Source organism: Dermacentor silvarum, chromosome 2, assembly GCF_013339745.2.
Source record: "Dermacentor silvarum isolate Dsil-2018 chromosome 2, BIME_Dsil_1.4, whole genome shotgun sequence".
Lineage (NCBI taxonomy): Eukaryota > Metazoa > Arthropoda > Arachnida > Ixodida > Ixodidae > Dermacentor > Dermacentor silvarum.
The window spans coordinates 239667146-239685430 of record NC_051155.1 but is presented as its reverse complement, the minus strand read 5'-3'; the positions used below and the strand labels follow the sequence as shown (position 1 = coordinate 239685430).

At 47.0% G+C, this 18285-nt stretch overlaps 2 protein-coding genes across 3 annotated transcripts in view; one reads left to right on the top strand and one right to left on the bottom strand.

Moving 5' to 3' along the window:
* LOC119442969 (uncharacterized) overlaps window positions 1–12634 on the top strand; it is a 35681-nt gene extending 23047 nt beyond the window's left edge. The window contains exons 4-8 of the mRNA XM_049662485.1: window positions 3031–3210; window positions 6600–6790; window positions 7720–7841; window positions 8137–8351; window positions 8902–12634. Coding sequence (XP_049518442.1) covers window positions 3031–3210; window positions 6600–6790; window positions 7720–7841; window positions 8137–8351; window positions 8902–9278 — 1085 coding nt within the window. The 3' untranslated portion in view covers window positions 9279–12634. The remainder of the gene's footprint in view (window positions 1–3030; window positions 3211–6599; window positions 6791–7719; window positions 7842–8136; window positions 8352–8901) is intronic.
* A 2138-nt stretch (window positions 12635–14772) lies between these two features.
* Window positions 14773–18285, bottom strand: part of LOC119442968 (motile sperm domain-containing protein 2-like) — a 56252-nt gene continuing 52739 nt past the window's right edge. For both annotated transcript variants that reach the window (XM_037708062.2, XM_037708063.2), the window contains exon 14: window positions 14773–15468. In XM_037708062.2, coding sequence (XP_037563990.1) covers window positions 15316–15468 — 153 coding nt within the window. In that variant the 3' untranslated portion in view covers window positions 14773–15315. The remainder of the gene's footprint in view (window positions 15469–18285) is intronic.

Below are 18285 nucleotides of genomic sequence, written 5' to 3'. Positions count from 1 at the left end.
CCCGATAGAAGCGACGCCAAATGCGTTTGACATAGCAGGCCGGCTTGGAGAAGGCGTATAGATCTGGCACGAGACCGTGGCGTTAACGCTAATGTTAAGCTAGCATAGCGTCATTCCTTTTAAGTTCGAAATAGAACTGCAAGATGAACGTAGGCTCCTCTGTGCCATTTGCGATGGATTTCCTCAATAAAAAAAAAAAACAGACCACGCCAAGCTTCACTCGCGTTCATTTGGTGCACACGAGCGATATTTTGTTGGGGGTAATAGCTGTCGAAAATATGTTTCGTACAATACACAAGGTAAATGTACATGGTAGCGAAGCTTCCATAGATGATCATACGTGCAATACATGGCGGTTTATCGCGGGTTAATGGAGCCTAGCGTCATCTGTCTGACGAGGGAACACTTCCAGTGGAACAAAAAGAATAAGTGACGTCATATCCGTTAAATAGGAAGAAACGCTATTTTACGGTGTTTTTTTTTTATTATCGAAGGCACAAAATTTATTTTGGCGACCTGCTTTAGAGCGGTATCTTCAAATGCACCGCAATTCGACTCGTTGTTTATTTCGAGCGTTTAGCAAGGAAAGTCACGGTCGATTGGGAAAGCGATGCATCGAAATGCCAGTCATGCCGGTGTCGCAATCGTAGCCACGCGCAGGGCCGCGATTTTGTAGCGAGGCATTATGACTTATTCTACTCTAGTCTTATCATCCACCGATCACGGCCGGCTGATCCCGTTGATAACGCGAGCGGACCGTCGCTCCGACCATTGACAAAGCGCGATAAGCGCGAAAAGGCATCGCTACAAAATACCGGCCCAGAACATCGTTACTTTGCTGGCCGAAGAATGCTGCGGCTGTTGAGTGCTAGTCGCATTGTCAAACGTCGTCCAACCTTTGACTGAGTACGTCGAATTACGATGACATACGCCTCGCAAACACAACGCTTCCAGAATTCAGGCAAACGCTGGCAAGCAAACAGAGCAACATGTGAAGGGGGGCGTATAGTAGCAGTTGAACTTACGAGCGCGCCTTTCTGCCCACTTGCAAGAGCTGCATTGCATTGAAATGGATAGCGGCGTGAACGCCGCTTTTTTTTTTTTTTCAGCAGAAAAAGTGGCATTAATTGTTAATAATCAGGTGACATAGAGTAGTTCTTTCTTTTTTTGCAAGCAGCATGTATATAACATCAATACGCAATTTTATTTTCTTTGAATGAAATCAAGTTGTGTCTTGATTTTAAATAAAAAGCATTATTCTTGAACAGAGTTTCTTCACCCCCTCCCCTAGTCGCGCTTCAGTCGCTCCTCCCGTAACCACCCTTGCTATTGTGGGTGAATATTGGTTCTCGACCGCTTTTTGTCCGAAGCTTCGCGACCCATTTTAATCGTCTTTGTAATACACTTTGAAGGCTTTTACTTCTCCCTTTTCACGGCGAGTGGCGGATAGATTGCTAACGTATCATTCAGGAAATAGGAAACTCACCGTTGTATCCACCCGTGATCTTAAAGTTGAACGCAGCGCAATACACAGGCATGTCGAGCTCGCCATCCCAGCCGCAGTTCTCGATGCCTAGCCAAGACACTTATGAAGCACACGTTGTTTCGCGAAATACCGACACAGAAATAACGCGACATCGGTGGATATGGTTGCTGCTTTGTTGCTTCCAGCAAGAGCGCTCAGCGTAAGACCCACATGTTTATATCGCGTTGTACGTACACCGCTTCCGGTAGCGGTCCTTTCTTGCAGCCATCCATACGCTATTCAGTACGCACAAGAAGGGTGGAACGACCGCGCAGATTTGTTTGGCGAATGCGCGGATGCGTCGCATACAATCGATAAGACATGAATTATATCGTTGCAACTTTTGTGAGCAACGCTGCCTTTCTATATTCCATTTTATCTCTCGAAGCAGTTCATTCACAACGCGTCAGCTAGTAGCGACCAAACGTTTAATCTGCAGGGTGTAAGTTGCAAGCCGGGACGCCCGAAACGCAAGTCATCTGCGTCCCCTATAACCTAACACTCCCGACTGAAAAATTTGGAACAAGCAGTGGCAAGAACGAGCGTAGATAGAGGACAGTATTAAAGACATGTGAAACAAGCGCTGTTTTTTTTTTTTCGTGTTTCCGCGTTTATCTCGCTGATAAGCAAACAATGTAGTCTGCGCTACCGTGTTGATCGCCATTTTTCTTCAGAACTACACCAGAAGTGGAGATTTCATTCTTTCTAGTAAACAGGCTCTCATCTTTAAACCAACAAAATTCGCAATTAAAGGTTGATCAAAACAAGATATAACAAGCATCAACAATCTGGTTCTTGAGATTCAAGGTTCGGGTCAGCTGGTAGTGACCGAACGTTTAATCTGCAGAACGTAAACATGCTGTGACATTTTGTTTAATGATAGGGTATTGTACCTATATGCTCTGAAAGTGTTATTTGATTTCTTGCGCATCTTTCATATGATAAAGCGTGGAACATTCACGTACTACCGTGTAGACTCGTGTAAGGACCGCACCCCCAACTTAGCAGCCAACAATTTGGAAAAAAACATTCCAACGCAGAAGCAATCGCGTTCGGTTCCCCAATACCGTGCGCCCGCATCCGCGAATTTTCGTGCGCAGCGTACTTCTGCGTGCTGCTACTAGATGGCGAGAGCGGCGCGTTGACCTCTGATGCAATGGCAAATCCGGGGATTTGGTGTGTGCACAAGTGGCAGGCTGCGCCGGCACTATTTTCACCAAAAGGTCTGGTCCTATGTAAGGGCCGCACCTCGTCAAAATTGTGAAAAAAAAAGCGCGCCTTTACACAAGTCTAAACGGTATATTGTTGTCATAAATCAAATTTTGTAGTCTGATGGGCATTAATCGTTATGTTCCCTAACGCTCACAGTGGTAGGTATTCGGAATTGTCCTACGCTTGGCGGTCCTGCTTCTTTATCGCTTTTCTACCTGCCCATGTAAAAAGCACTCTGCAAATGTATACTGGTGTTATGATCGGGCACTTCAAAAATATATGCGCGGCCGCAGGAGACCTTCGGTTGCTGACAAACTACAGCGTGGCAGTCGAGCCGGACTTCTCAAGCGACTCGGACGTGAATGCCATCCTGTATGGTTCAGGACAGCTGCCGGCTGAAGCTGCTGCCGGCGAGGAAGACCGGCGCTTCCAGATGGTCACCTCTGAGTACACACTCATGACCACCAAGGGATGTGAGTGCTTCTTTTCCTTTCAGCGAGACATGACCACAAGAAATGTGATACTGTGAATGGTAGCATTTAGTCCTTCAGGCGGTTTTGTACCCAGAACCTCCCGGTGTTGTGACATCGTGGTAGAGCGCCGGTTTCGATTGCTGGAGATTGTGTACGTGTTCGATTAACACTGCCGCGGACCAGGCGATTGCGGCCTGAATGACCAACGAAACCGAATGTCTAATAGCCGACATTCAGTCCCGTTGGACATTTTGTTACGTTAGACCTTTCGATTGGCCGGAAATGGGCAACATTGCCCACCCCTGTGACCGGGCCAGGATTGGATTTTGCACAGCTACTGCTCCAGAAGGGCACATGTAACAGGCAAACGAAGGCCTCAGGAGTGCACCTGAGATATCTCCAGTACACCCAAGGGGCAGCAAGAGGAAAGAGGGGGGGGGGGGGGGGGGGGGAAGACCCCCCCCCCCCCCCCGCGGACTAGACCGGGTTCCAGCTTCGATGTCTCTGTTGCCCTTTGGTGTCCTGGACGCACCGCCAAAGGCATGCTAAATGATGACATATTTGTTTACACATATTACGTGCTGGCGCAAATTCTCATTTTCCTTCTCAGTTGGATATTCCGTCTCGTTGGACGCTCCGTCTCTGAATTCGGAGCACCCACCGGCTCACCGAAATGAGTAAAAGCCTACCCCGGCCTGGCGATCAAATATCTTCAGGATCGAATCACTTGAAAAAGGAGCCTGCGCTTTGAAAGCACTTCGAAACTCTCACAACCAATAAACACGACATAGTTTGCAGCGAACAGAAGGACATAGGTTCCAAATCGTGGTGACTGATCTTATCTCTGTGCGTGCGCATTATTGACATATTGATTTTGTAGTCTATGAACATGGCCGCCGCTTGTACTATATTCAATGAAGCGAATCAAACACCACACAGAAAACGGGAAACACACAAGCGCCGCGCCGTTGAAAAGATTGTACAGTAAACAGCACCAGCTTGCCCAGCAACAAGTCATTTTGCTTCTTGCACGTTATTCATTTTCTTATTTATTTTGGCAGTGAGCAAGTATATTGCTACTGTTTATTTTCATCTGTTTATACCTTATTTGTACGTGTATTTTTCTTATGGCTAGATTCGTTATTGGCGTGCTAGTTGTTAGTATCATATTGTCTTGGTAAAAGGGGCTGGAACTAGTCAAGCTCCTCCAATGTGGCTTTGCTCTCGTCATCCTCCACAAACATATATATATATATATATATATATATATCGAGTGTTTCAGCGAACACTTTCAAACTATTGTAAAGGTTGCCTATGGCAGTTAGCACAATGCTAGTTCGAGCCCTGGAGTTCGCAAGGCGGATTCACTTGGAACGAATTCTCAGGATGACACCAGTTCGCAATATTAATTCCCGAGCATTGCCGAGAAATGCATTGGCGTCCCAGTTACTTTTGTGCTTCAATGCATAATACGACGTTTTGTTAAGAAAGTAACTGGAACGCTGTTCTCTGTAGCCCTGTAGGTACTCTGTTACTCTCTGAGCAGCTGGCTTAAATTTTATGTAGCCGACTTGTTGACTTCCTGCCTCTAGTTCTGCCTGTCTATACACGCGCAGACTCAGCGGCGCATGCCCCGTTGAACATATTCATTGGCACGAGTTATTTTCTATTCGGCGAGACAGCAGTTGCCAGCGCCTTTAAAAAAAAAAAGGGGGGGGGGGGGGGGGGGGGCACATAAAGATTCTCTTTAAAAAAGATTTCTGACATACTATTTATCGTGTAAGGGCCTGGCTTACTCCGTTTTCATGGCGGTTGTTATTCTGTTGAATAATCTCGGTAGTTGGCCTGACTTTCTAAAAAAATAGATTATCATTTCGGATTATTTATATTCTACACGAAGCGATGTACGTTGGGCCAGTGTAGTTTCTGTGCTGATAATTCTCTACTGAAAAGTAAGTTTCTTAGTGCCTCTATGCGAATGTATCAAATTCATTGTATGCCACCAGGAGGCTGGGCTTCACAGGCAATAAGCCTTCAGCCTTCCTCCGAGAAATTGTGATGTATGACGTACCATGACACCCGTAAAATTCCAACTCAATTATATCTTTCAAAAAAAGAAAGGCCGTTATTCTGAAAAAGAACTTATCGGTGTTCGCTCGCACCGTAGAACACCACGACGTGTCACGTGGACTAAACACCACATGATAGACAATTCAAAGCCGCCAGTGAACACTCTCTCTCTCCATGCACTGTCAAAAGTGTGGAACTTTCGGCATTTTCATCAACGTGCTTATTTAGTCGTATGACTGCCATGCAATATACCGAGTTAAAGCCTTCCATGATTGATTCATATATATCGTGTATATGTCCCAAGGCAACACAGAGGTGACTATAGATATCGTATATAGGTGATGGGTCCAGGGAAGTTTTGAACACTTGGGGTTCGTTAGCCCGTGCATCCGAAGATCAAGACGCGAGCGATTTTGCATTCTGCCTTCATCGGAATTCATACGCCATAGTGAGCAACCGAACCCGTGACTTCGTCAGCTGCGTGCAGCAACACAAAACAATAGCTATGAACTAACGCATGCGGATTGAGAACTGCTATGAACTCGATCATTTAGAAGTATAGACTACATGACGCAAAAGATGTCGTTAAGCCATTTTCTTAAGTTAAGAGTCCAATGTAATGAATGCAAAGAAATACTGCTAGCGCCTACATTAAGTTTAATTTTTACCTAGCCCTGAGCAAACAAGTTAGTGATCTCCACGTGAGGGTGAACAAAGCAAAGACGGCACAGAGCAATAGCGACAGAACGCGCTGTCACTCAAATTTTCGCGTCCTCGTTCTTACTTTGTACCGTCTTTGTGTCTTTCACCCACGCGTGGTCACGCACTCCTAAAAAAAAAGGTAGTTGTAGTTACTACTTCTTAGTTGTCACAATACTTACTAACCTGGTACAACTGCAGTTGGAAACGGTAGAGTTAATAACATTACTGACTAAACAACATAACCACTGTTACTAACGTGCCGCCACTACCAATTTCAACGCAGTTAACTCCACCGAATACGAAGTTATAGCCTAAAACGTATCTATCGGAAAAGCTATAGCATGTTCCAGAGTGGTTGCGATATATGTGTTGTAGACTAGAAACGTTTTATCCGGTAGTTCTAACTGGCGTTTGGAATTGGTAACTGAGACCAGTTAACAACGACTAACCTTGTTTACTAAATGATGCTACTAACTCTACCATTACCAACTGCAGTTACACCAAGGTAATAAATAGTGTGCCAACTAACTAATAACTACAACACATTTTTTTATTTACAAATGTGCGCTAACGAACCACATCAGCACCATGCTCACTGTTTCTCCACTGACGTGCAGTCTCTGCACGGGCGGAGCGGTGCCTGGCGAACGCCTCCCGCGTGGTCGTCAGCACGGGTCCCTTCTTCGGGGGCAAGATCGCCGTCGAGGACAGCAACGACGACGCCTGCCTGCTGTTCGGCGACCCCAGCTCACCGCAAGACGCGTACACACTCGACATAGACCACAAGCGCTGCGGAAGCCGACTGGTGGTCAGTATACGCATTTTACTGCCGCAGCTTTCTCTCTCTCAGCTCAACGAGACATACCGATAAGGAGTCTCTAATTTCCATATATTTGTGTGGGCCTGCGCCCAAGTCTATGATCGGACGCGTGTCTATCCAATCGTGCCAATCAAACTGCCGTACGTGTTGGTTATACTATGTCGGGCAATGATTGGTTCGCATAGACCACTGTGCCAAATCCACGTGTTGGCATAACTTCGAGTACTTTTTTTTTCTTAATGTAAGCAGGAATATTGACCCTTCTTTGAAGAATGCCTCTCTGTCACAGCAAGCGTCAACATGCGATTGTTGGTACGCAATGCCAATTTTCTTTCCCATAATCAATATATCTAGCGCGATTCAGATATGTTGGGAAAAAAATATACGGAGACGAAGCAAAATAAAATTTCTAGACGTTTCACTGGTTTCTTGAAAGAAACGCTACTTTGGATACACCTGAGAGTGAGATCCAGTGGCCTCCAGCCAGGTCTCTTCACGAGCAAAGGATTAGCAAAGGTACGCTTCCTTTCCTTAATTTCAATTAATTAGCCATCTGTTGCTGACGCTCGGGAATAAAGCGGCTTTCAATTTCCTGTGACCACTGCGGCCTTAACGCCGTTTTGGATCAATTGCCTCAGCGGCCGACAGACCCTCAGTGCCTGCTATCTATAATTGGCTGAGCGGTGTATTCGAGAGTTGTAGTACGTTCGAGTTTATATATGTGCTACCAGAGCCAGAATTTTATTCGTTGATGGTATCTTGCGTTTTAATTGTAATCTAATTAGTATAAAATTTCTACGGGAATTGCGCAGGAATAGCCCATAACATTATTACTATTCTAATGGAATGCCTTCTTGTGTCTAATGTAATGTAATTAAGCCATGTGACTGCTTGTTGCCCTCTCTCTTTTTTTACAGAACGGGTCCAAGATGGAGACGAACATCATCGTCCACGAGAACAGAGACATAATCACGCACAACACACGCCGCTACTTGGTCGTCTGCAGTTTCCTGCCGGACACTTACACAATCACCGCCTCGTACGTACCCTCCCTACCCACGTTATTGCAAAACGCTGCTGCAAAGCAGCCGACCTCTAATCTAAAGTTGTGTAATAAGCTATAAATCAATTTCAGGAGCCTTACGCTTTAGAAATATTAAAGTTAATATTTGTAATAAGTATAAATGCCTCTGGCACTGAGGGTAACACACAATAATTAATCGCGTGATTAAAGCACTCGGGCAGAAAGCGCCACAAGGCAGCCGACCTATGTCACTGCTTGCACTCACGTATACCCCGTCAAGGGCTCTGTTGATGGCAATGGCATTTTCCAGGGTGAACCTCCCCGTGGTCCGTGGTAAGAAGAAGAGCAACGTGGCGACACACACCAAGGTGCCGGGCGGCCTGCTGCTGGCCAACGCGCGGCTCGAGACGAGCACTGAGCAGAACGAGGTGTTCACCTACCAGCGCTACAAGGACAGCAACGTGCGCGACTCGCGCATCGCCGCCGAGCAGCGCAGCAGCACCACGCTCGAGAGTGACGCCAACGGTCAGTGTGTCACGGTTCTTGCACTATTTCAAGCATCGCTGCAAAGTTCGTCCCGGTAAGGGGACATGTATATAGGGGCACGCTTCCTGAATTCATTGTTGCTTTCTAGACCGAATGTTTGCGTTCTTTGCTGCGGTACACTAACCCCCGAGTCCTTGGTCTCAATAAGGGTATAGAGGGAAACCTGATTATAACCAAGTTGAAAGGGCTCTTCCTTGCAGTCCCAGAGAATATGATCTAAAGAGGCTGTGGACCCACATAATGAGCAGTGTGGGTCTATCAAATCAGGGTACAAGCAGAGTCCATCCATGTTTTTCCAAAGATGGAAGGACTCTGGTACAAATGTGTGTATATTTGGGGGTTGGGCAATTTCAAGGGAAATTTCACTTACGTCGTTACATCCATCATTTTATTATATCTCGTTTCGTAGACTGTACCTTTATGGCCCTTCGTAAGCTTCGTAAGTTAGGTATACTTAATATGTTCCTTTGCTGCCTCGTTTAAATCGACGGATATGAATGCAACACTTCGGCATCTTTCTTTCTCCCAGGCACCCACGTGACAGGAAGCATGGCACTGGCTCTCCTGCTGGCCACCACGGGACTCGTAGGCTGCTGCGCCGCGCTCGCCTGGTACGCGGCCACGGGTCTTCAGCAGCGCCACAAGAAGGCGGACGGTCACGCGCCGCCTTCCGAAGAGAGCGGCCGCACTGCGAGTGAGCCTAGCCCGATCACTCCCATCGACAGCGTCTCGGCGGACGCCGGCGACGGAGAGAAGGAGCAGAAACTAGAAGTCGACAAGCAAGACGATCAGCTTGAGGAACAGCTTGAGCAAGACGATCAGCTAGAGTCATGTGTGGTCAACTTCATCACCATCGAAGGCAAACCAGTCGCGTTGATTCCGGACTCCACGGCGAGCGAAGTGTGACTACGCGCGCATTTCCGTGCATAGTTCAGCTACGTCGCCAATGGTGTCACCTTCGCCTCCCGATGTCATCAAATCGCCACCCGCGCACGCACATTGTGTAACGTGCAAGGTTACAACACCCTTTCTTCATCACCACATGGCAGCAGGTCCACTGTCGAGGACCACGACATGGGTTGTCTCAATTTATCCCGTCACTCTTGCTTCGCCCATTTAACAAGATCCGTCGAGTAATTCATGTGCCCTAAACCCACGCGCCTGCACGCGCCTGATTTTACACGTGCTATGAAAAAAAAAGTGTCCACAGCACCGTTTTACACATATGGGAAAACAAGACCATGGTATTTTAGCGGCCTTTAACCTGACGCACTGAACATTACTATAATCAGCGCTGTGGCAACTTTTGGTGCAATAGTAGAGGCTCATTAGCGCAACACACCACATGAACTGTTGTGAGCACTGTCGGCATTTATTCAAGCTTACAGAATGGTCAAGAGGTAAGATTAGCACGTTTATCTGCCGGAAAACGCGCGTTCCCTTTGCAGAATGTGCACAAAAGAAACGCGAAACTTTGTGCTAGTGGACCTTGTGCCGGTGTCTTCGATGTTAGCGTTTCCCACGCCGGGATCAGGTGAGAAGCGTCCTCGTGAACTTTTGGCACCGCTTGTTTGACGACTGAGGAGCGAAAAGACTTTCGTCGGCCCATGTCATATCCAGTACCATTATATGTGCGTCCACATTTGCTCATGACAGTCTTCCCGAGGGTGTCTATCCGTGCTGGCATCCATAAAATAGAAGACGGCGACGAATTGTCCAGAACCCTTGGGGAACACTCCACGTTTTGAGGCAACAAAGCAACAACAACACTCTACTCGGCTCTACTTGATGGAAAATTCTCAGCCGCAAGTTTACATGCCCAAATTCTTTTCAGAGAATGGATTCAGAGTCCAAGCGATGCATCACGACACATAATGTTACTAAGCTAACACTTTTAGTGACGAAGTGCATCATTACGTAGGTCACAATGCCCGACCAGTCACTGAACAAATCCGTGAAGGGGATACAAAGATTACACTGGTTCAGGAGTCGAATCGAACCCACGTTCGGTTTGATCTGTAATGTCGAAAGTGTTTAGCATCCGTTTGCAAGACCCTGGCACGCAGAGGATACTACTTACCCTTGTGTGCTGATTTTGTGACTGTGTTTTGGAAAGTACTTTTCTGGTCAGATTTGTATTGCACTTTTGACCCTTCGATGGCTTGCTGTTTGAAAGATACCAAACCCGACTCGCTTACCGCACACACAAACATTTGTAAATTCCAAATCAACCTATATGTTCAACGCGCATGGTTCAGTGTTAAGCAATACGACCCCTAAAATTAGTTTTTATGAATTTCCACAGTTCTAATTTCGAGAAGAAAAACATCGCACTTGCATTCGGTGATGCGCGCCTATGCGTGTAGAAATAACATTAGAAACTCATATATTCTATATTTACCCGAAAGGCGTCCCGTTTCTCATAGAATCCACGCATTTTTCCAGCTAGCTGCTGCAGACACAGGTTGCTGGTTGTTCATGTCAGTAATTTCAGTTCACGATTTTGTTGATCCATTCCGTGAGGACTCGGTTTACATTGATGAGAGTGAAGAGCGAGGCAAGTTCGTACGTGTTGAGGCTAAACATTGTCGTGCTAAACAAGACACGAACCAGCTATGACGACAGGACAAACGTGCAACATAAGCCAGTTTCCTGCTTACATGTTCACTTCCACGTCACTAGCACCAGCTGGAAGGCTAACGTGTGCCCTGTCATGCTCTCTTCGCCGGCTTGCGTCTTTTTTTTTTCTGGTAACGCAGTCTTATGCGCAGGCAGAACCTCCCGTTCTTACAACGGGTATTGTTCTAGATGTCTCTGCGCCGCTTCATGCTCCCTAGTTATTGGAAATAATCAAGTTGACGGACATAACTGTTTTCTTAGGCCTCAGCGACACTAAATACAAAGGAGCACCAGACTGGAAATTGGGAGCAAGGCTGCCGTGTATGGGCCTAAACATCGTTTTTAATCATTTGTTTATCACCTTGGTCGGTGTCTGTCTTATCTCTGCGCCATTATTCCCGAACAGAGGAGATTTTGTCATAATCTCGACTTCTACACATGGTGCTGCACTTCATAAGGAGCAGCGTGTAACGCCTGATAAAGCGATTAGAACATTATGCTTGGCAGTTTCCTAGCGCCCCGGTCTACTTTCAGTGATTTGTGGAGAGCGACAAAGATGAACTTTATTTTACAAATGGCACGTTGACGAGACGTCATCGCTCGTAACAGGTCGTGTGCTGCTTTGGAGTTGGGAAATTCCCTGGATGCGCTGAATTTGCTAAACTAGGCGTAGCCAGAGTTTAGGGAGGTAAATATGCCCACCTCTGCAGATTGCTTTCCGTACCCATAGCGGTAGGTACACGAGGCCCAAATTCAGAGTCCAAGCGATGCATCACGAGGTACACCGGTACACGAGGCGGCGGCGTGTTCGCTTTCCAGCTGCAGTGGCAGCATATCGATTGGATGAGAATGTCAAGAGCGCCCGCGTACATGTGTTTGGATGCAAGCTAAAGAACATCGAGTGACCGAAATTAAGGTGGATTTCTCGACTACAGCGTCGCTGATAGGCCTTGCGTTGCTTTTGGACATGAGCCACATCAATCAAATCAACTTGTTTTGACTGTCTTCAGCAGGTCACAGCTGAAATGAAACGCCTTGCTGTGTACGCACCTCCCTATTCTTTCCGCTTGCACATTTAGTGAAAGTCACGAAGAGCCAACAATCCCAAACTGCTGCGATCGTGTTCTGGCCTTATCAACCTGATTTTGCACTGAGCAGAAACTTCTATGGCAAATGAGTGAAAACAGTGCGACGTCATATACAAAGTGCAACGACAGTGGTTGGAATCGTGCCTGATTTAGTGGCAGAAACCGCAAGATATTTCGCAAGGTAAAACATTGTGAACCAAGTTTTGGCCTTCTTGTTTCAGCTGCTTTTGTAGATGCGCTCTAATGTGCTGTTCGCTTTGAACATGGCGCTGCTGAAAAGAAGCGAATGCTGTGTTACACTTAAGCTGCATGAAGATGTCGCAGCATGTGCCCTTCTTTAGAACTACTTAATTGTTCGATAATTCAGGGACGTAGCATTAGTACATTGGTTCTATGAGTGCTGGCGCATGACCTATAATATCGCATTTATTTGGAAGGCGAGAGTCGCTATGCCTTGAAGAGAATGGAATACTGCAGGGATTTATGTTACGAACAGCCGATGAAGCACCTACCCTTCCTAGATATAGTTTTGCTTCGATAAATGTTTGTGACGTGACAAGCACATTCAAATCTGTGGTTACTCCTTTTTTTTTTCTTTGCGTACTTTCGACCGTATTCGATTTAAGTAGAAGTTGGATTTACATGCGAGCCATGGCATGTTTTCCTCCTCGGATGTTTTGCGCCATTCAGGAATGGGTATCACGGGACAACTGTGAGCAAGACGCTGCTGATAGAACACAACTACAAGTATGACGCAAGACTGCAAATATTCGCTTAAGGTGTTACCAATGATAGTGAGTACATTATTTCTCTCAGCGGCGATAATTCTGGTCTTCTGGGATTACGCTCGACTCACGAATCGTTCACTTTGAACTGATAACCAGGTATACACGACAGCTGAATTTTTTTTTCTTGGCTTAGTTTTACCATTGTCTAAACTTCAGTTATGCGATGCCTTGCCAGAAACGGCGCAGGAGGACGCAAATGCTAACACGCCTTGGGCTTAACTTCGCCGTGCCTAGTTGTTGCGAAGTTGACATATGCACATTTTGAGCACAATACACAAGTCAGACTAAGACACATTGGCACCAAGACGACGTCACTGGCGCAGCTTAGTGAACGCATGATGTCGTTGTAAAAATGCAGCGGTTTCGTCGTGGTCTTCCGGCGCGCTTTCGAAACTTTCGTGTTAATTGTTTGTGTGTGGAGTTCGAGGAGGGGATGTGGGGGAGTAGTGACAGGCACGCACGAAGGGTATTCGTTGTCATTTTGTCCCGCGGGTCGTTCATGAATAAAGCAGTGACTGCACTCCTCTGCTGCGGCGATGCGTTGTCCTTCGGTACGTGCTGAACGCAAACGAAGAGATAACTCGCTGTATTACGCCACGTGGCCTGGACTGGCAAGGCTTTTTCCAAGGCAACTTTGTGCCGGACAGAAGCAAAGGTCATTCTGAGGTAATGAAAAAAATAGTTTAGGCCTTCAGAGAAGCAGTCATTACTCGTGACAAAAAAAAAAAGACGAGGAAGAACCATCAGTATACTCTCCAGCACCTTAACTCCAGCACTGTTTTGAGGCAACAACAACAACAACAACCTTAACTATGTTAGGCGACAGCCGACTCGCGCAACAGCTGAACAACATGACCCCGCAAAAGTAAAGCTAAGAGCTAGCGCTTGGCTACGCCTTATGTCCTTCAATCTTCTCATATTTCTTCATTTTTATTTACAGTTTATCCCTGTGAAAATTCACGTCCAAGCAGTCTACGAACACATGTTCTTTATCCTGCTTTTTTTTTAACATAACCAACTCTATTAGTTTATTGGGCGTAAAGGTACACCACCCTTTCGTTAAAAAAAATCTGTGTTGCATAATTCTCTGCAGAAGTGCAGAAAAAAACTGGCTAAATAGATGTATATTTAGCTCTTATAGGACGGGCATCTCCACACGGAACTCCGAGCAATATGAACACTGGTGTCTCAAGCCAGCTTCATGCCAGCTTCATGCCAGACGCCTCAGGTGTGGAGGGGTCGGTAAACTCCCCGGACTTGAACCTAAGGAGCTTCTGTGTGCGGGTCGTTGTAGAGAAGAACTCTGCCGAACCGCAAACTAACAGGGACTCTGAACAGAGCACGAATTTTTTTCAAGGCGGCAACGCAGGCCACCGCATTAGCGCACCCCAAACGTTGAAGAACCAGCACAGCCAGGTTAAGGTGCTTCAATAAAAATTATGTCCAACCCCCAAAATCTCACAAGTGCGTCACCGACCACTCTATTCAGACATCCCTCAAGGAAGATCGATTTTTTTTCGGTGATACAAATAGAAGGGCATTGACCTTCTTGCACATTGACCCTCACGTACTGAGTTTGTACTTATGTGAGAACGCCTCGGTTTTGGGAGCTGGACATAACCTTTGTGCATGGGCCTGGATCTGTTTGCTCATTCGTGCTTGTCTTGACCACTCGTACCTATAAATGTACCACAGTTCGTGCTGGAATAAAGCAGTTGTTAGTTCGCGCTTGGTGTCCAGACTTCTCGTCCTGCTGTGCGTCTCAAAACAGCACGCTAAAAAAGTCAACAATGCATAACCAACCTCTATTAACATTTTTTAATGCTGTAGTCTAAGTGGAGGGAGAATATATCCAGCAAGACTTTCACGTTACATTCATAAAGCATTTGATCAAATTGACACAGATTCATAAAACTTTCTTTAATATTGCAACACTGCAGTGACAAATGAAAAACATGAGGACTACGAGTTTCGGGCATTAGCAGCAGAACTCAGCGAATGCCTTTCCGGACAATCATCCTCATTAGAATGTCTACAAATAAACTCCTGTTACAAGTAACCTAACTGTGCGATAAAAAAAGGTGTTATAACATTGGTCAAACTCCATATACAAAGGCATATACATCAGCATATATTATATGCGAACAGTCAACAACTTTATAAAGATTTGTTTATTGAAGCTGCACACGAACACTGAAAAATATAAATTTGTCAGCTCCGATACTTTATGTGCAATAAAACAACGACTAGGTGTGCACAGTCGCAGCTGAGTTGACACTCCCTTCTCTCCATTTCTTTTTTTTTTTTTTCTTGCTCCCGTCTTTTCGGTGAGGTCACGCACCTCGGTGTTCGCCCGTTCGCCTGGGCTGGTCCACTTCGGGGAGGGGGGCCTGTGTATAGTTCGCGTTGTCAACAAGGGCCAGGTCGTCTACAACACAGCGGGGTTTCTCAGCAGTACCACTCGGTGGCCGACTGGCAGTTCTTGACCACGATCAGCATGAGGAGGTTCACACCGACCAGCACCATGGTAGCGAGCATGAAGTACCCGAACTGATCCTGACGCCGAGAGATCGCACTCATTTCCTGGTAGACCTCGCCAAGCTGTCAAGAACAGGACAAAGCGTGTGTGACTCCTTTTTGCGAGATTATTTTACTGCAGTGTAATATTCACTTAATTTATGCTAATCTTCACCTATGAAAAAAAAAGTTAGGACACCATCCAGTGCGATAACAGGTGTGAAATGTGAAGCCAGAATTGGTAAGCAATGAAAAAAAATCAAAAACAGCGCGTCAGACAAATAGGCAACTCATAATCACACTTGGATGGTAAAAAAATAATAATAATGATTGGGCAGCTTCGCACGCAGTGAAGCCGTCATGCAATGTGGCAAGCAAAAACAGCTCATCTGATACAGAAGCATGCGTGCTGGAACTTTCCATTCATGTAGTCTGACGTTCTCTCTCTCTTGTCGTTGGATAGGTTTGTCGTTTGACAAGTGGTTGCCAAGTTATTACTGACGCCCTTGATTTTTTTTTTCTGTTAGCAGTAACGTACGTTCGTTGTTACTGTGCGCTTGCTTGCTGTTATTTTTCTTCTTTTATTCTATTCCCTTCAGAATTTTGTGATATATATTGCCCATTGATCATGTTACCCAGACCTGCTACTTCGTTTTGTATTATTTTTTTTGTATTCCCCCTATTGTAACTGCACGTAGACGCAGTGGGTAACACATCTAATTAATAATTAAAGAAAGACGGCAAACCGATGAAGAAGAAGACATGCTTGCCCGAGCTCAGTCTTGTAATGAATTTCCCTCATTCCGATCTTTCAACTTCTCACTTCTAACTTCAGTTATGCCACGGTAATAGCCATTAAAGAAGAGAGGGTTTTTTTCCGGACGCTGGCACGGCGCATGGGGCAAGGGAGGGGGGGGGGGGGGGAGGAGAGGGGGTTGTAGTGAGTGCCATTTGCACTTCAATAAAGTACATCGTACATCTTAGAGGCCGCACAGCCGCAATATTTTCTGGGTTTTCTTTCCCCCTATTTCTTTCTTTCTTTGTGCCGCTTTGCTTCCGATGCCATTTAATATGCAGCGTCACTGGCACTCCGTCACTTCGCACTTTCCGTCAGCCAGCGCAGGTTCTGCAATCTCCGCGTCGTGGTGTATGGGTAGCAGATGCAGCACCGATTACGTAGCGTGGTGCTCAGGATTGAGAGAGAACAGGACGCCTCTCAAATAGCGGCTCCCACGGCACGTAATCCAACTGATATCGCTCGTGGATTTCAGCAGTCCTGAGCAGAATGTTACGCGAGCCACGCGGTTGCGGTTGCTGAGGCTTGCGCAGTGGACCGATCCATAAGGGAGCCTGCATTTGCACATACGCCGAAATCAAGTCCGAAGGAATAAGTGTCTGAAATACTGAAGCAGAAATGTCAGGTGGACGCAGCGCCTCGCATTTTCAAATTGGAAACATACAGCCGCCAATTGTTTGGTGTTCGAAGCTGGGTGGGCCGAACTCTCACCAGTGGCCTCAGGCACAAGTATTTCCGGCCACTCCTGAAAGTTCTCTCCGACGACAGCCTCTTACGCGCGCTCAGGAGAAGCTTCATTCGTGGGAAGAGCACCACACACGGTTGTTGGCAGAGTAGAAGTGCGCCCCCCCCCCCCCCCCCCCCCCGCTCCCGCCGGCGCTGGCTTCCCGCTTCCTTGCTTGCGCGTGAGAGATCGAGTGCGTTCGCTCTCCGTGATAGCGCGCGTCCCCGCACGCTTCCGCTCGGGCATACGGTGCGCGGCGAAGATTTTATCTATAGGGAACCTCACGGCGACAGCGACGCCGACGGCAGAAATCCGGTTTAAGTGTCCATATAATTGCTATCGCAATAAAACAAAATATACTTTTCACGTCCGATGGCGCAGTGTGTCCGTGAGCGGCGCGGAAGGTCTCGAAAGTGGCGTTTCAAACCATCGATAGCGGGCGGGCATTTTTATTGCGATAGTAATTATATGGACACTTCAACCGGATTTCTGCCATCGGCGTCGCCGTCGCCGTGAGGTTCCCTATAGATAAAATCTTCGCCGCGCGCCGTATGCCCGAGCGGAAGCGTGCGGGGACGCGCGCTATCAGATTGAGAGCGAACGCACTCAATCTCCCACGCGCAAGCAAGGAAGCGGGAAGCCAGCGCCGGAGGGAGCGGGGGGGGTGCACTTTTACTCTGCCAACAACCGCGCTCGTCGCTCGCCCGCACCGTCTCTTATCTCCACACGGCTCTGACCTTTATGCGCCGTGCACTCGCCGCTCAGTTTCCGTTGAAGCGATAGACCGCACGTATACCTTCGCCCGCTGCGGCGTATGGGCTTGGTGCCAGCGTTTTGACAGTCGTTGTCTGCAGTCATTCAGTGTGATCTATTCATGTTTGTTTGTGCGCGCTCACACCACGCTTGTTCATTCAGTTAGTAATAGTCGGGCCACATTTTACAACGCACGCTACACATGCAATGCTGCCCGGATCGGCAGTGCAGCGCTACAGGTGTGTCCCCTCGCACGCGCTGCCCACGGGAAGCGCTTCTCATCAGCACCACCGTTTCACACGCGCTTTCTCGTGGTCATCGAGTCTCTCTTCATGTCGGTCTACTTACGCCGCAGCACACCTGCTTACTTAATCAGCTCATGTTTACTACAATTCATATTGCTAACAAAGCCGCTCACCTTACTTCGTATGACATTGCTGTGTTGCTATCGCATTCATTGCTTCGCCCTTAGGGTGAAACTGTGACATTTTTTCTAAGCAGTTCGCTTTTTTCCCGCCTAGCGGTGATTTTTAAACGCGCTCCGGAGTTTCGCAATGGTCAAAGCAGCACGCAAAAACGTCCGGCTCCAAAAACGACGCGCGTGCTTCTGGAGATCGCAGATATCGCG